At 36.5% G+C, this 16,570-nt stretch overlaps 1 protein-coding gene across 1 annotated transcript; it reads left to right on the top strand.

The window, feature by feature from the left end:
• Positions 1-2,067: 2,067 nt before the first annotated feature.
• On the top strand, positions 2,068-16,069 carry snw1 (SNW domain containing 1). The gene is made up of 14 exons (XM_051876018.1): positions 2,068-2,198; positions 2,850-3,003; positions 3,743-3,904; positions 3,997-4,092; positions 5,924-6,030; positions 6,578-6,682; positions 6,769-6,838; positions 6,996-7,061; positions 7,169-7,285; positions 7,606-7,747; positions 8,070-8,172; positions 8,553-8,670; positions 9,289-9,452; positions 15,634-16,069. The coding sequence occupies exons 1-14, from the start codon at positions 2,185-2,187 to the stop codon at positions 15,824-15,826; spliced, it is 1,611 nt and encodes a 536-aa protein (XP_051731978.1). The 5' UTR covers positions 2,068-2,184; the 3' UTR covers positions 15,827-16,069.
• The last annotated feature ends 501 nt before the right edge of the window (positions 16,070-16,570 follow it).

Here is a 16,570-nt window from a genome sequence, read left to right as displayed (position 1 = left end):
TTCAGAGAAGAAACAAAAAAAAATCATCCACTGACTTTCAAAGCTGCTATATAGTAACTACTTTCGAGGACCTTGATAGAAATGTAGTGGAGTGAAAAGTGTGATGTTTGTCTTTCAAATGTAGTTAAGTTAAAATCAATAAGTTTCCCAAAAAAATAATACTCAAGTAAAGTACAAATACTCAAAAAGTGTACTTAAGTACAGTACTCATGTAAATGTACTTTGTTACCATCCACCTCTGCACACGACATGCATAGAATGCTATCTTAGAATTGCCTTAATGTAGTATTTATTGCCTACGAATATTGTTTTAGAATATTACAAGTTGTGGAGGAATTCTGGCGAGGAAAAGAAATTCATGTCTATTGTCAGAACAAACATAAATTAAACACAACAGAACTATATAAAGGCTATTCACATGAGCACGTTTAAACTAAAGGATTTATACTTTGATTAATTTGATACGCTACTCCACATAGGAAGAACAGACATGCCAACTAGTTACAGACCTGATGCAGACTAATATAGCTGGAGCTGATTAATATTGCTGTGAAATAAGCAGGGCAGTCTACAATCTGCCCCAATGGCTCTCAATTAGAGTGCACTGCAATTCCATTTTTTACCACAGATTTACATTGGGAAAATTGTGGGGTGTTGTAGAGCTGAAGAGGTCTCAGGCACCCTCTGCCCTGCTTAGTATTATTATACATGCCTCCCGAAGCTGTACATTAAATGTCAATATATCCTACTCACTTTACAACTTAAAATAGTCTAGAAAATCCAAAAAAAAAAATATTTGTTGCAGAATGCTGAACACATTTACTATTTATTATTGATTCAGTTAGAGGTCTATGTTTTTCATGAATATTGAAAAACATTATATTAAATCTCTGCCCCACCTGCGCTTACAGATGAGCCGTGGCTGTAGCTGATGAAGTTCAACTTGCCACAGTAGCTGCTGATGCAGTTCTACTCAGCCATCATTGAGTCTGTCTTCTGCACTTGTCTGGTTTGGCTCAGCTTGAAAATCAAACATCAGAAGAATACAGAGGACGGTTTGAACTGCTGAGAGGATTATTGGTGCTCCCCTGCCCAACCTCCAAGAACTCAACTGTATACATCCAGAGTGAGAAAAGGGGCTCATCTGAAAAGGGGAAAATAACTCTGGATCTTTCACATCCAAGCCAACTTCTCTTTGAACTTTTGCCGTTGAACTTCTTTCCCCAGGCAATCTACCTTATGAACAGTTAAATATTATGATAACTATGCAATGCAATGACAACTATGTGCAATATCAATTATTTGACAATACCCTATTCCCTGTTAATTATATTCTATTTGTATATAGCACACCTGTACAGTGTACATACAAATTTGTCTATTTTGTTTATTTATATTTACACATATGTAAATTTACACATACACATATTTTATTTATTTTTTTATTTTTTCAATTTTACTATCTGTGTGTCGTTGTCTCTGTGTACTTGGCATTAAAGCTCTTTCTGATTCTGATATCATATTTGTGAGATTTAGTCAAATTAAACCGTTTTGAGGTTAATTGATCTAATATTTTTGTAAATCACTGTATTAATATTCAATAATTTTATGAGTTCAGTGTCTTTGCTATTCATTAAAAAGCTAATTTAATGAAATCATTCAATTTGAATGTATCATGTTGCTATTACAACATATCTTCAATTAAAATATGGGCAGTTAAATAATATACATTTATATAGGACTACTTTTATAAATGTTCGTTTCAGATGAATCGCTTTTCCTGGGATTTTGCCTCAACTGTCATCGTATTCAATTATTAACTTATAACTTATTATTTAGTTTTTATAGCCTAGTAATGACACTTTAAAAAATATGTAATTATTAATAAGAATGATAGGTTTATGATAAGTTTGTTTACCAGGGGGCTTCTTGGCCTTCTTGGCTAGTATATATGCTAAACATATATCTATCTATCTATCTATATATATATATATATATATATATATATATATATATATATATATATATATATATATATATATATATGTTACAATATCGTTAAGTATATTCGTATCAATATATGCACCTTTTCAGTGAAGTAGCAGCCTACCCTTCTCTTCTCCAAACATCGCGAGACGTTATCTCTTTGGCGTGACGTCAGAACGTGCGCACAGAAACGACAAGATGTCGCTGGCAAGGTAAGTAGTACTGAAGCTGTTTTTAAAGGTTTTTGTTTCCACTTTTACATTAAAGCTCAATATAAAGAGGTTTACGTGTTTTTATGTGTCCATATGTAAAGTTTGTTTATAATTTGTGTTCTTTATTACCTGAATTATGTTATTTGATGCGCTGAGGCCTGCGGTGTTGTACTCTTTGTATCACAGTGAGTGCTAAGAAGCTAATGCTACGACCACAGCAAAAGCAAAAAAAAAAAAAAATAATAATAACAACATTTCTGATACATGCATGAATATCAAACTCGCGGTCTATATCCACGCTCATACAGTTCTTTATAAAAAGGCTTAAAATGCATTTGTTACACTTCTGTTTCTTAAAGTAAAGTTAACAGGTATTCTCTTGTACTTTGTTCAGTTGAACTTTAATTTGAGTAAATGTAGTTTAATTTGATAATTAAAAATTTTCCTATGTTAAGGAAACATTTGTTGTCGCCTTTAAATCCAGTTTCTCTTTGTTTGACATGCACAGTGTTTACAGTTTCTACATCATACACCCACATACTGCTGTGTATGGATGTAAGTTTACATCGAATTAATAGGGATCACCTGATGACTTAATAGTTTCTGTCAACCTCACTTGTTTTGTTTTTTTTCTTTCTTTCCATCTTGTAGTTTTCTCCCTGCACCCACCCAACTGTCCCAGGACCAACTGGAGGCAGAGGAGAGGTCTCGTGTTCAGAGGTCGCAATCCACTGCTTTGGTCTCCACCCGCAGAGAACCTCCTCCCTACGGCTTCAGAAAATCATGGGTGCCCCGGGCACTAGAGGTACTGCAATAGAAGATTCTTTATGATTTGGTTAAATATTATTTTTGCATGCGCATATGTGTGTGTGTGTGTGTGTGTATGTGTATATATATATATATATATATATATATTATATATATATATATACACACACTAGGGTTGTCACCTTACCGTAAACATCTGTCCAATACTCTATTCTGATTGGCTGGATGAACAAGTAGTTCCAGTCAGTTTAATCACTGTTCTGAATTAATGTGCACACATAGATCACAAAGACAGGAAACTTTTTGTCACCTGAAGAGCTGCATTATGGGCCTGTCCCAATACCCACACACATTTCCTGTATTTGGCTTAAGTCGGTGTGAAGACCACAAGTGTATGTGGAACTTTTGATTTCCTGATGGGACACACTTGCAAGTTAAAGCAATTGATGTTTTACAGATGACAGTTAAGCTATGTTGTAATTGCATTGCATTAGATGTGTATGATGTGTATAACAGCCAAAAATATTTGGAATTTCATAAATGTCAAAATGTGAACCTGGGGTGCTTTTGTGTTCCTCATGCACAACAGCATTTCACATCAGGCCAATCTGGGGCAGGTCACCCTCCACAGTGGTGGGTAGATGAGGAAAAATTATCTGCCGCTGTGAGGAAAAAAAAAAAAAAAAAAACTGGATTTGCCTGGTGGCAGATGTTAGTTTCCTACTCTGAATAAATCATACTGTAAATTGCTTTGGTAATCTTATATTATTTTTAAGGATTTTGGAGATGGAGGAGCTTTTCCAGAGATCCATGTGGCCCAGTATCCTCTGGAAATGGGTAGGAAGAAAAGGACCTCCAATGCTCTCGCAGTGCAAGTGGATGCAGAGGGCAAGATCAAATATGACGCCATTGCTAGGCAAGGTCAAAACAAAGACAAGGTGCCTCATTTTCTTCTGTTGTTGAATTGTTCATATATTCAGTGGATGACACCTGGAGAGGATGTTTTCATTCTTTTATTTGTTTGTTTCAGGTCATATTCAGTAAATACACAGACATGCTTCCTAAGGAAGTACTAAACGAAGATGCTCCTGAGCTGCAGAAACCTGATGAAGAGGCAGTGAAAGAGGTGAGATATAACCAAATATTATAGATATAGAAAGACTGTTCACATGAATAGGAGAAACGGCAACGTGCAATATGGCGGAATACATCACGCCTTCTAAGTAAAAGAGCCAATCGCTAATTGATAAAGTCACTGCAGCTGTCGTTAGAAGCTCCGGTTCCCATAGAAGCCTGAGACTCGTGCTTAGAACTGCACATGCGCATTGGCTAGTCTAGCCTAAAAAAAAAAAAAAAAGTTTTTGTTTTTTAATGCTATTTGAGCATAGGAAACAACATTTATGGGGGACAGTTCATGTCAGATTTTGTTGCTGATTTGAAATATGTTATTTAATTGTGAGTTCACCAAGCAGTTTTAGAGATTCCTCCATTCAAATAGATAGGACTTGGCCTTGGATGCCCGAAATAGCTGCCCAGAGGTGTTGCAAATATGGCCGCCCAATGAACAGACTTTCCTTGAAAGGGACTTTGATATAACCCAGCCTCATTTGACTGAAAACAGTTTAAAATGTAGATATTTACTACAGGCTGAAATAGGGCTGTCAAAATGACTGAAAAACTAAATTTGAATCTTTTACTTAAATTTTACTAATATTCAAATTATATTTGAATTTAAAAAGGCATTATTTTAATTTGGGGGAAAAAGCTTTTAGAAAACAAAATTTTTAATGCCCTGCATTAAATTATTCAAAGCAATGAAATGGCATGACTAAAATAAAATTGCATAGCATTTAAATCACACTTCGTAAACTGCATAAACAATTATGAACAAAATGGCATCATGTAGCCTGTTTATGCATAGTACAATACAAAGAGCCAAAGCGCTGGTCACAGAGTACTTTAGCATTTAAAAACATGAGATGCAGTAGAATGGGGGGGAAAACCTTACGAAGTACAGGTTTTTTTTATATATATATATATATATTAGTTATTTGTTTTTATTTTTTTTAAACTTTGCATTGCTTTCTAAACATGCTGCTCTCTTGTGCAAGACACAGGTTCAACAGTCAAAGATGTCTGTCTAGTGCACAATGGAAAAGAAGCACAGAAAATGCATTCTGTGTGAACGGCTTGATTACGGGTTTGACGTAACCAAGATCTTCTCCGCATTGAGCTGCTCTGTTTCTGCAATGTTTTGAATGACTTGCGCAGCAGCTCCGCATCTTGTGGGAATAACTGGATAGGCTAGAAAAACATTAAAATGCAACAACGATTCTTACGTTATCATTACATCCCATGCGCCACTGATAAAGCTGCCTGACGCAGACCTAAAATTCAAATACTCAGTTTTTGCATTCGAATGTGGGATTTTATTTTAAATTCAACATATTTTCGAAATTGGAATTTTATTTTGACAGCCCTAGGCTGAAATAGGGTTTTGACAATAATAGCATTTTAGTAGTCAATATCTATACCAGTGGAATTTCATAATCGTTAATCCCAGCAAAAAATAGAGTTCTAATGATTGCTATATGCATTCCTTTTTTTTAAATATTAAATACTATAAAATATTAATACAAATTAAAGGCTATATGTAACTTTAAATAAGGTAAACAGTGTTGCGGAAAATGTTTTTCTTAGTACCAGTAGGTTATTGAAGTAAGAAGAAGCAGGTTTATTAGGCATAATTTACACAGTAATGTGTAATGTACAGATGCTGGTCTGAAATCACTAACTTTCAGTGGGTTTTTGTTGGCTGGTGTTAGAATGACATGAACAATGTTGGTACTTTTGTTGTTATTTTTAATCAGTTTTAATCAAACAATAATCCTCGTGACTTTCAATAATTATGAAGCCAAGCCTGCATGAATTAATGTTCCTGTTTCCTCCTGCTGTAGATTACAGAAAAGACCAGAGCAGCTCTGGAGAAACAGGTATCGCAGAAAATTGCAGCGGCCATGCCTGTACGTGCTGCAGACAAACAGGCCCCAGCACAGTATATTCGGTAGGACCAGTTCCACTAAAAAATGCTCTTAAATTTAGAGTTTAAATAAATGTTCTGGGTTTGCTACAAGTTGAGCTATATCGACAGTATGATGTTGATTACCACAGAAAATTATTTAAACTTGTTGCTTGGTTAATATCAAGTAAAGCAAGTCAGTGTTTAAAAGCTGTAATGTGCAGCTTGAATTTTTGTTCTAGCATAAGCATGGATTATTCTGTAAAAACCTTTTTATTGTTTGTGCTTTAAAGTTGTCTAAATCATCCGGAATAGTTGCCCCGTTGCATTTTCATTTTAACTGCGTCACTGTAATGATTTTTGCTTTAAAAACACTTGTTGGGGTGGGGGGTTGGTGTCAATTATTTTCTGTGGTAATCGACGTTATGCCTCAGATACTCGACAGAGCTTGTATTGAACCTGCAAAATTCCTTTAAAGTCAGTCTTGGGAATTTCGGTGCAATTGTTTGCACTGCAAGATGTTGACAGCATTTTTAAATTGAGTTGTTTAAGTTCATAGAAGTTCCATAAATTGTTCTTATATTTCTTAAAGGTACACACCCTCCCAGCAAGGACTTGCGTTTAACTCTGGAGCAAAACAGAGAGTCATCCGTATGGTGGAAATGCAGAAAGATCCAATGGAACCACCACGATTCAAGTATGTCAACTTAATCTGAGATTTAAGTGAGATTGAGTGTAGTGTGTGGGAAACACAAGAAACTCAATGTTTGTGTTTTCTAACAGAATCAATAAGAAAATTCCTCGTGGACCTCCATCCCCTCCTGCTCCAGTCATGCACTCTCCAAGCAGAAAGGTAGGAGTCTGGTTTCTGCCAACTATCAATCCCAACATTGATATACATTGGCTTTGTTTACACTCAGAATCCACAGAAACCTGTCTGGAGGAAACACTTCTAAGAACATCTCAACTAACCTCAAAACATTCCTGTTTTTTTCCTTCTTTTTTTATAGATGACAGTGAAAGAACAGCAGGAGTGGAAGATTCCACCCTGTATTTCCAACTGGAAGAACGCAAAGGTAATGCTGACCCTTCATCAATTATTCAGCTGTTTATTGTTGGTTTAAAATATTGACTATGAATACAACTGTGTTGCTTTCTCACACCTCTGTTTGTTGCTTCTCAGGGTTACACCATTCCTCTGGACAAGCGTTTGGCTGCTGACGGACGAGGCCTGCAGACTGTCCACATCAATGAGAACTTTGCCAAGCTGGCTGAGGCTTTGTACATTGCAGACAGAAAGGTACACTGCTTATTCCTGCATCCCTTAACACTCTGAATCCCACATTGCTAAGTTTATGAACTTTTAAGACGTAAAGAAACCTTCACAACTCTAGCAACATTATAGAACAGTTTCTCAGAACAAAATGATGTGTGAAGCTCTATTTGGGGTAACACTATCTCAGGATGACAACTGTAAAATAATAATAATAAAAATAAATAAATAAATAGCATGGTTCCTCTGATAAATTTGGATAGCATTTCTAGTTCTTTCTAGGGCTGTTCAATATTTTTTTAAACTGTGTTTTGATGCTGATGTTGTTGGTTGTGTGATGTATACAGGCCAGAGAGGCTGTGGAGATGAGAGCTCAAGTGGAAAAGAAGATGGCCCAGAAAGAGAAAGAAAAGAAAGAGGAGAAGCTGAGAGAGTTGGCTAAGATGGCCAGAGACCGCAGAGCTGGTATCAAAGCCCATGGTGACAAAGGTACAAAAAGACGGACACACACCATCATTGAATGTCTATGAATTATACTTTTATGTGTATGAATTACACTTGAATGAAATTGAATGTTTATGAATTACACTTATGATATTACACGTTATCATACACGGCATATGTGGTATTTTCCTGAAACATTAGATATTTGTCTAACAATCAGTGTTTGAAATGCTGCCTACACTTTAAAATTTATTTAATATTTATTTTAAATGTTTTCTAATTCATAAATTGAAAATGGCCCTGGTTTTGGTCATTAGAGTGCTCTCACTATTGGCGAGATCACATCTATGTCTTGGATTTCTTTCAGGTGGTGAGGACACAGAAGTCAGGGAGCGTGACGAGATCCGTCACGAGAGGAGGAAAGAAAGGCAGCATGACAGGAACATCTCCAGAGCCGCCCCTGATAAGAGGTACATGCATTTTTTACACTCTTGCCCTGAATCATTCATGGCCGGTAGAACTGGTGCACACATTCCATTTTAATGTACATGATTTTGCGTTATTTTCTGTCCTCTGATCTCACGCAAGTCCCACTGGTGTTTGTTTTTACATCAGGCACCTTTTAGTGAAACAAACTGACACATCCCGTATTCAGACCAGTCTTGTCATACTTAAAATGCATTTAATCTGTAGTTGGAATAGCTTGAATTATTCATGCTTTTTCCTCAAAAGATTTTCGTGTGAGAATTCCCCAACTCCCAGTTTGAGACGTGTAATGTAGCGTGATGGCTCTTTGTATGAGGTGATAATGTGGGTTTAGCTGATGTCCGTGTAATTTTGGTCTGTCCAGGTCGAAGCTACAAAGAGATCAGGACAGGGACATCAGTGAGCTCATTGCCCTGGGTCAACCAAACCCCCGTACTTCCAGTGAGGCTCAGTATGACCAGAGACTCTTCAATCAGAGCAAGGTAATCAACCCTCTGACTTTGCTGATCTCAAATTGGTCACCTTACCAATTTTTAGGTCAGTAAGGAGATCAGTTTAATGGTAAGGTGCTTTTAAACACAGGAATGCAATTAAACACATTAAAATAAAGCTATACTTGTAATGATTGTGATTCATCTGCGTTTAGGACAAAGACAAAATTTATAATCCTTTAGCTCCTTTATCTGCCTCTGTAATTTTTGTAATTTTTCTGTTGATAAAACTTAGACCTTGTTTGGCAGGGAAAGTGTTAATATCAAAGCCTGTTTTACATCATCCAATCTAATATTGGACAAAATCAAGTCCTGCTTTGCAACATTCCACACAGAGTGGTTTTTTTTTTTTTTTTTTTTTTTTTCCTCCCCACACAGAGCAGCTTCATGCAAACTAAAATCAAAGCGTGGTCATTTTTTAATTTTTTTCAAACCGTGGGAAATTATTGGAAATCTCTATTGCATATATAATTTTTAGTTTAATATATTTTATTGACTGTAAAATGTAAAAAAAAAAAAAAAAAAAAAAAAAAATCAATACAAATGACTGTAAGATGCATATTTCATAGCTGTGAGGTTTGAAACTCACTGGTTGTTTGTGATTTTCAGGGGATGGACAGTGGTTTTGCCGGTGGAGAGGATGAGATGTATAATGTGTATGATCAGCCCTTCAGAAGTGGCAGAGACATGGCACAGAATATTTACAGGCCTGGTAAGAGTGCGGATAAGGACATGTATGGAGACGACCTGGACACCCTCATGCAGAGCAGCAGGTATGGATACACCTGGACTGAATATTTGCATGCATTTTAACTACAGAAAAACACACCAGATTTTTTTTTTAATAAAAAGAACACATCAAAAATTCGTCTTATTAAAATTAGAGATGCATCAATTGACCGGCCAGGTTTTTCCTCATGAACGGCCCGAATCGGTGACCGGCCAGTCAGTCTCACGTCTTTCTGATTCTGAGCCGATCTGTTTTGTTACCAGAGGCACAGGCAGTAAACATCAGCTGCACGTTCTCGCACTCTTCTCTCTGATGGCGAAGTGACACTCACCTGCCTCTTCTTTCTCACTCGTCTCATTCGCTCCGGTTAAATAGTGCTTGTATTGCGCATAATTTTAGTCTTTCCTGCAGGTTCATGCTCACATCAAAAGAGCACGCACCACTGATATATATAAGTAGAGCGTGCAAGCCGCTTCTCAGTCTCAAACATTGTGAGTCACAAGTACCAAAATGAGTGGCCTACTACGCTTAAACGGTCAAATACATACAAAATTATGTCAAAATGCTGCTGTTCGCAATTTGTTTATTTGTTATTTTATTACTGACTTTTTACTTGCTGTTTTTTATGAAAATAAAACTTTGCGTTGAAGAAAAGTAGATTTTTGTTTGTAAGTATTTGGATACTCTACCCACCTCTGGTTGTCATACGCTTCAAATGGTTCGCCTTTCATATCTTGAATTTTATAGACATTCTAACTGCATTCTATAAGACTATATCACACAGTGAGTTGCTGCCCTGCATCATTTTCATCATCAGTCGACTGTATGAAATGTCAGATGACCTATGTAGGTCTGGGGGCGGGACAAGCGCGTTAAATGAATTAATGCGTTATTTTTTTTCCGTAATTAATTAATCTAATTAACGCGTTCAATTCACAGCTCTAGTTATAAAATATTGTGAACAGCCTGAATGACGGCACTTATGTGAACATCAAATTTAAACGTCTCTGTAAAATGCCACGCAAGTCTACAGTGTGCTTGTGAGACAATGGCTGTGTCCAAAATTGCCCCTTTACCCTTAAATAGGGCACTATTTGAGGGGACAGCCATTTGTAGTGGTGTCCGAAACCATAGTGGACGTTACCGAGTGTACTCGTTCAATCCCACAATGCACCGCAATAACGAGTGTACAACCGGTGTACACTCAATGGCTAGAGAATACCCATAATTCAATTTGAGAGTCGCGAGTTCAAGAATTTTTCATTACTACTGGAGCTGCCAGTTTGCTAAGTTTTAAATTAGGGCTGCACGATTAATCGTATTTTAATCGTGATAACGATATCTGCTTCTCTCGACTGATTACAAATAATCGTCACGATATTGGCCCGCTCGTTATTTATCCTGAGAACGTGTTTTTTCTTTGGGATATGCTTGTGGTTGCCAGATGCAAAGAGCTTAAATCCCCCAAATAGAGCTTTTTCCTTAAAAAGATATACTGTCTTCCCGGTGTTTTACTTAATCTGTGCAATCTGGCAACTCTGTGCACGCGCTCCCTCTAAATGCGGAAGAAGCACTGATGATCTGAAACCAAAGTGCGCTGGAGTTTAGCGATCTCCACAGCGAAATTCTGCTTCAATGAAAGTGTCATACAGCCAGTCTTTGTTTCTTCACAAGCCACTCGTACTATTTGTGTGACTAAATCTGCCATGATCAAACCTTCAGCGATGAATTTCAACAAATGCAACACGGATCTCCACCTTACTGTTTGCAGAATGCACTTTTCCAACCTATGTGACAATTCAATCGGGAAAATGAACATAGTTTGGAATTATTGGAAATAATATTAGGAGTTTCGCTGTTTTATCTTTTGAAGTTCCTAAAGGTTTTACCAGTTTTCATAATTTTAATCAGTTGAAAATGATATCGCCACTGGGACATTTTTTTTTTTTTTTATTATATCAAAGAGCATCATTCTTTGCTTTACGAATTTGCAGGGCAATCTGAATCTGTGGTTTGTCTCATTTGCAAACGAATTGTGTTGCTTTAAAAATCTAATGTGAATACAGATTACAAAGCGTTCACCAAAACCATGTGTTTTGTATTGATTTACCATCTAACGATGTTATCATAGTTGGTTGGTGGTGTGCCACCTACAGGCCTTTGGGTGAAGTGTAGGTTGGTAAAGAATGTGCAAAATGGCCATAACTACATTACCCTTTTTGATAGGATAATCGTGATTATAATTTTGAGCAAAATAATCGTGATTATCAGTTTAACCATTTTCGTGCAGCCCTATTTTAAATGATTATTAAACAGCAAGCACAAACTATGCAAAAGCGGCAGCCCTTCCAGCACACTCAGTGTCCAAATTCACTCACTCGTTTTCATTCACTCCTTCAAGTGAACTATATTAGTAGACTAATGTAGGGAATAGTGAATGAGGGTATAGGCGGCGATTTCGAACACAGCAAATGTGTTGTCGCGCATCGCGGTTACATGAAGGTGTCACCACCGCATCAGCACCGAAAACATGGGGAAATTAATTGCACAATCTATTCGATATTCTATCATTAAATCAACTAATCTAATATTCGAAAATTGTGATGCATCCCTTGCCGATACCAATACTTTCATTTTTGGTACTTACCGATTCCTGTATTTTCACTGTATTTGTAATATTAGGTAGAGAAACCAAAAGAATATGAATCATGTTTATTTAATTTGTTTAGAAAATATAGATTTCCTTCAGTTATTTTAATGCTTAATTGGCTTAATTTGAATGATACTATAGCAAAAACTACTAGCCTAATTAATGTAAATTTAAAACATTGTTAAAGACAAGTAAACAGTAATAAAATAAGAAAAATAAGAAAATTACAAATAGCACAATTAAATACAATAAAACAAAGATTTAAATTAAATAAACTGCTTTTCAGGTTTCAGTTCTAACAGTAGTTTTCAAATACAGAATTTGAATAAGGTAATCAAATGTAAAATAACGCTAGTCTTCACTGTATAAATTAATTAAAGCTGAATCTTTATTATGCGTAACCAATGAGGTTCACTCTTGTGTGTTAAGCAGCACGTTTAAGCTTTCAGAAGAGGTTTGTTCTTGCGTGTGTAGCAGGTTTGGTTGAGCTTCTGCTTATGTTCACTGATCAGTGTTTACATGCGAGTAAAAGATTAAATTAAATCTGTTCGTCATAACAAGTGTTCGATTCTCTTCAGAAAATTTGGACTAAACTTTTCACATGGATTCATTTTCCAGTTTCTTTGTGAAGTTTTTGAAGCGTCAGTGGTAGTTGCAAACGCAGTCAATGAAAGGAAATCTGACAGCATTCTGTCATCAAAAATATCTTTATTTGTCTTCTGAAGAAAAACGATAGACTTACGTGTGTGGAACGACATTAGGGTGAGAAATTAATGACAGAATTTTCATTTTGGGGTGAACTAACCCTTTAAAGGATTAGTTCACTTCAGAATTAAAATTTCCTGATACTTTTTTTTCACCCCCATGTCATCCAAGATGTTTGTCTTTCTTGAGTCAAAAAGAAATTAAGGTTTTTGAGGAAAACATTCCAGGATTTTTCTCCATATAGTGGACTTCACCGGGGTACAACGGGTTGACGGTCCGAATTATAGTTCACTATCTGAGATGCGGCTTTCTGGGTGCACGTGTCTGATGTTGCGCACAGTAAATTATTACAGTTCTTGTCCTGTAATAATGTAGGGAACCACTTGTTACACATAATCATGTAACAGTTTTTACTTGCATATACGATTTGGTTTTAATCCAAATGACGCATGTGTGCTGAGTGAGCAATCAGCAATCAAGAACATGCAACAAAAGTGCTCTCTCTCTCTCTCTCTCTCTCTACTGTCAGTTAACGGTAATAATGTGCTATTGACATTTCTGACCGAACTGCAAACTTTCCAGCGATAGGGCTGGGCGATATGGCTGAAAACTGTATCACGATATCAGTGTTTCATATCGGTCGATATCGATAATTATTGATATTTTTTATGACCCATTTAAAATAAGGACCAGGAGAAAAATATATTACATTTAAACATTTTTATTTTAAACTTAACCTTCCTCTGATCATAATCCCCTCAGTTATTAAGACAGAAATGTCAACAACCATGGAAAACTCAAATAATTAAAATGTTGTGCGGTGTTGCAGCTACAGATGTTGCTGGTTGAATACGGCTGTGCTCCAAAGGGTGAGCACGGCTAAGGTGGTACATCAAGTTCATGGTATTACCAGTCTTGGCGGGGACGACGGTCTTGCATAATTTGCAGACGACATTGGTCTGACTACGGTCAGATTTATAATATCCAAAAAACTGCCATACTGGCGAGCTGACTTTTCCTCTTTTATTTACAATTTCCTCGCTCGCTGCGGCACTCATTTTCTGCTTATCAGTCGCCGGTTACTGAAGAGGAATTCAGCAGACCAGCACGAGACAACGATATGGCGCAACCAAACATGATACTGTTACATGATTGGCTGTTAGCGTGTCACTCCCTACGTTACTAGGTTACCAGAAAGCGAGTGCCTTTGTTAATGCAACCAAACTTGCTTCGCAACCTCTGTTTTCTTCCGACGAAGAATAAAAAATCGAACACATTTTTTATTGATATCGATCACGTGTCTATCGCGATACATATCGTTATCGTTTTATCGCCCAGCCCTATCCAGCGATATCTGCAAAAAAGGGATGTGCGCTCGACAAGCTCGCATGTCTGTGCCGCTTCACACTCAGTCCACTCCGTGTTTAGTTTATCAGCTCATGCACAGCTGCTATTATGTCTTGGCGATTCAGCTAAAAAATTTATCAGAATATAATGTTTCATGTTGTTCGGTATCGATAATTATTGAGAAAAATGTAATAAACTTTTTTTCAAAAAAAGGACAGTAGAAAAAAAAAAGTTTGAATTTAACCAATGCATTTTTAATTAATGCAAATGTAAACAACAAATAATTTTAAATAAAAAATAAAATGTAAACAAATCTTTCTTATATTTTATAAACTTAGAGCTGCACAATTCTGGATAAACTTTTTTGTTTTGTCAAACTAAGATCACAATTCTGAATGACAACTAAACAAAAATAACATGTAATTTATTACTAGAGGTTCTGACAAAATATTAATTGCTGCAGTCTTTTAAAATTTTTGATTTATTTTAATTATTTTTTAAAAAATCTGTTTGGATGTATGATTCAATGACTCGCTCATAAATACTCTTGTTTCATTACTGGATGAATCAGTGTATTTGAAAAAATCTGAATGAAGATTCAACATCAAATACATTTTTTAATATTCACTTGTCGCCACCTGGTGGTGAAACAATGTAATCGATAAATGCGTCGTTTTCAGCAGCAAGTTTCTTTCAGAAGCTGATTTGCTCAATTTTGATCGATAGCATAAACATTAGTGTTTATATCTTAACTATAAACTTACCTCAGTATTTGTGATAATTTGAATATTTGTAACACAGAAATTCAGATACTGTGTGGTTGAAAACACTGCTGTTTATACCTACATGACAACTGCTCTCTCAAGATGAACTTTGAAGTAGATCAACTGTAAGATGTAAGGAAACCATGAAACTGCCACACTGACAAGCTGATATGTCCTTTTTTTTTATTAACAATCTCCGCGTTGCCGGCAGGTACAACACACATTTTCGTGCGTTTGTGTGTTCTGATTTCACATGGCGATTGCGCAACTGAACTCCACAGCAACTTGTTTGCGTGACACTCACTTGTAGCGCGTCTGTTTGTGACCCAGGGACAGAGCGAGCTTGAGAGTTGTTCATGCAACCGAACTTCATGTCTGTTTACATTTTAACGCATTTAAGTGAAACTTAAACATTTTTTAACATTTTTTTTCTATCGTTATCGATTTAAGACGTACCGTCAATAAATATCGATACCGTTTTATCGCCCAAGCCTAGCTGCTATATAGGCGTAGATATTTTATTTAACATTAATTCAGTACATTTACTTCATAGACATCCTTCTCTGGTATATCCATTCTGCTCTTTCTTTGTCACAAGCACTGTACTCTACACGCTGCATGGTATCGGTTGTTGGTACCGGAGCATTTTACAGAGAGTATGAGTACACAAGTAGGCCCGATACTGATACTGGTGTCAGTGTATCCCTATTACTATCCTTCTGGTGCGTTCAATTGAACCATTTCCCTTCTCTCTCCAGGTTTGTTCCTGATCGAGAGTTCTCAGGTGCTGACCACGGCCCCCGCCGTGACGGGCCTGTGCAGTTTGAGGAGGATCCTTTCGGTCTGGATAAGTTCTTGGAGGAAGCCAAGCAGCACGGAGGCTCTAAAAGGGCATCCACTAGTGGGCGTTCAAAAGACTACGACCACGAGAAGAAACGCAGGAAGGAGTGAGACACTTCCTCTCTCCACAGCTGCAGGGTCAAATTCTCCCCTCCCCCTATTTTTTTTATAGCTGTAAAGTGAATGATGAACTATTAGTAATATGGTGTTTCATCCTTTTTTTTTTTTTCCCTTTTTTTTTATCCTCTTAAATCTAAATGTATTCTCCAGTCATGTTTTCTTTAACTCAAAAGTGTGAACTTAAAACTGTTGTACTGCAAAGCCACCCTAATAAATGTCTTGTAGAGGATTTCATTGAATGTGAAAGATTGTTTGTGAAATTTATCTAAAGTAATCTCTGACTAGTGCTCCAACTACTTTGGTGCTGGTGAAATGAATTTTAAATGACTCCATTAGTCTTATAAATCCAGTGCAGTGGTTTCATCTGCTGAGTCTGCTGTTCACACCCTAGAGCGAATTAAGCCTCGACAAATGTGTGCTTGCCTTGAGATTGTTCAAGGGGGAAGATTAGTATTGTTTAGTTAGTTCGAGAGCTTCATAAAGAATGCATAGCCTACAGTTTATGCAAAAAGGAATCCATAAGTTGGTCCTCTATTAATAATAATTCTTTAAATGTATTTTTCATAGGATTGTTTCAAATGGAGAAAATGCTTCCTTAATGTTTTAAAGGATAATAATGCTCTTTCTGATTTTAAGAAAGGGGTAAATGTGCCAGAACAGCGCTAGAACAGTGTTATATATTTTGTTGACTTGTGTACTTACATTGTCCCAGACATTTCCAAAAATGTTTAAATC

Source organism: Ctenopharyngodon idella, chromosome 20 (genome assembly GCF_019924925.1).
Source record: "Ctenopharyngodon idella isolate HZGC_01 chromosome 20, HZGC01, whole genome shotgun sequence".
In the NCBI taxonomy this organism is placed as follows: Eukaryota; Metazoa; Chordata; class Actinopteri; order Cypriniformes; family Xenocyprididae; genus Ctenopharyngodon; species Ctenopharyngodon idella.
Note: the sequence above shows the minus strand (reverse complement) of the source record. Positions and strands in the feature narration are given on the sequence as shown.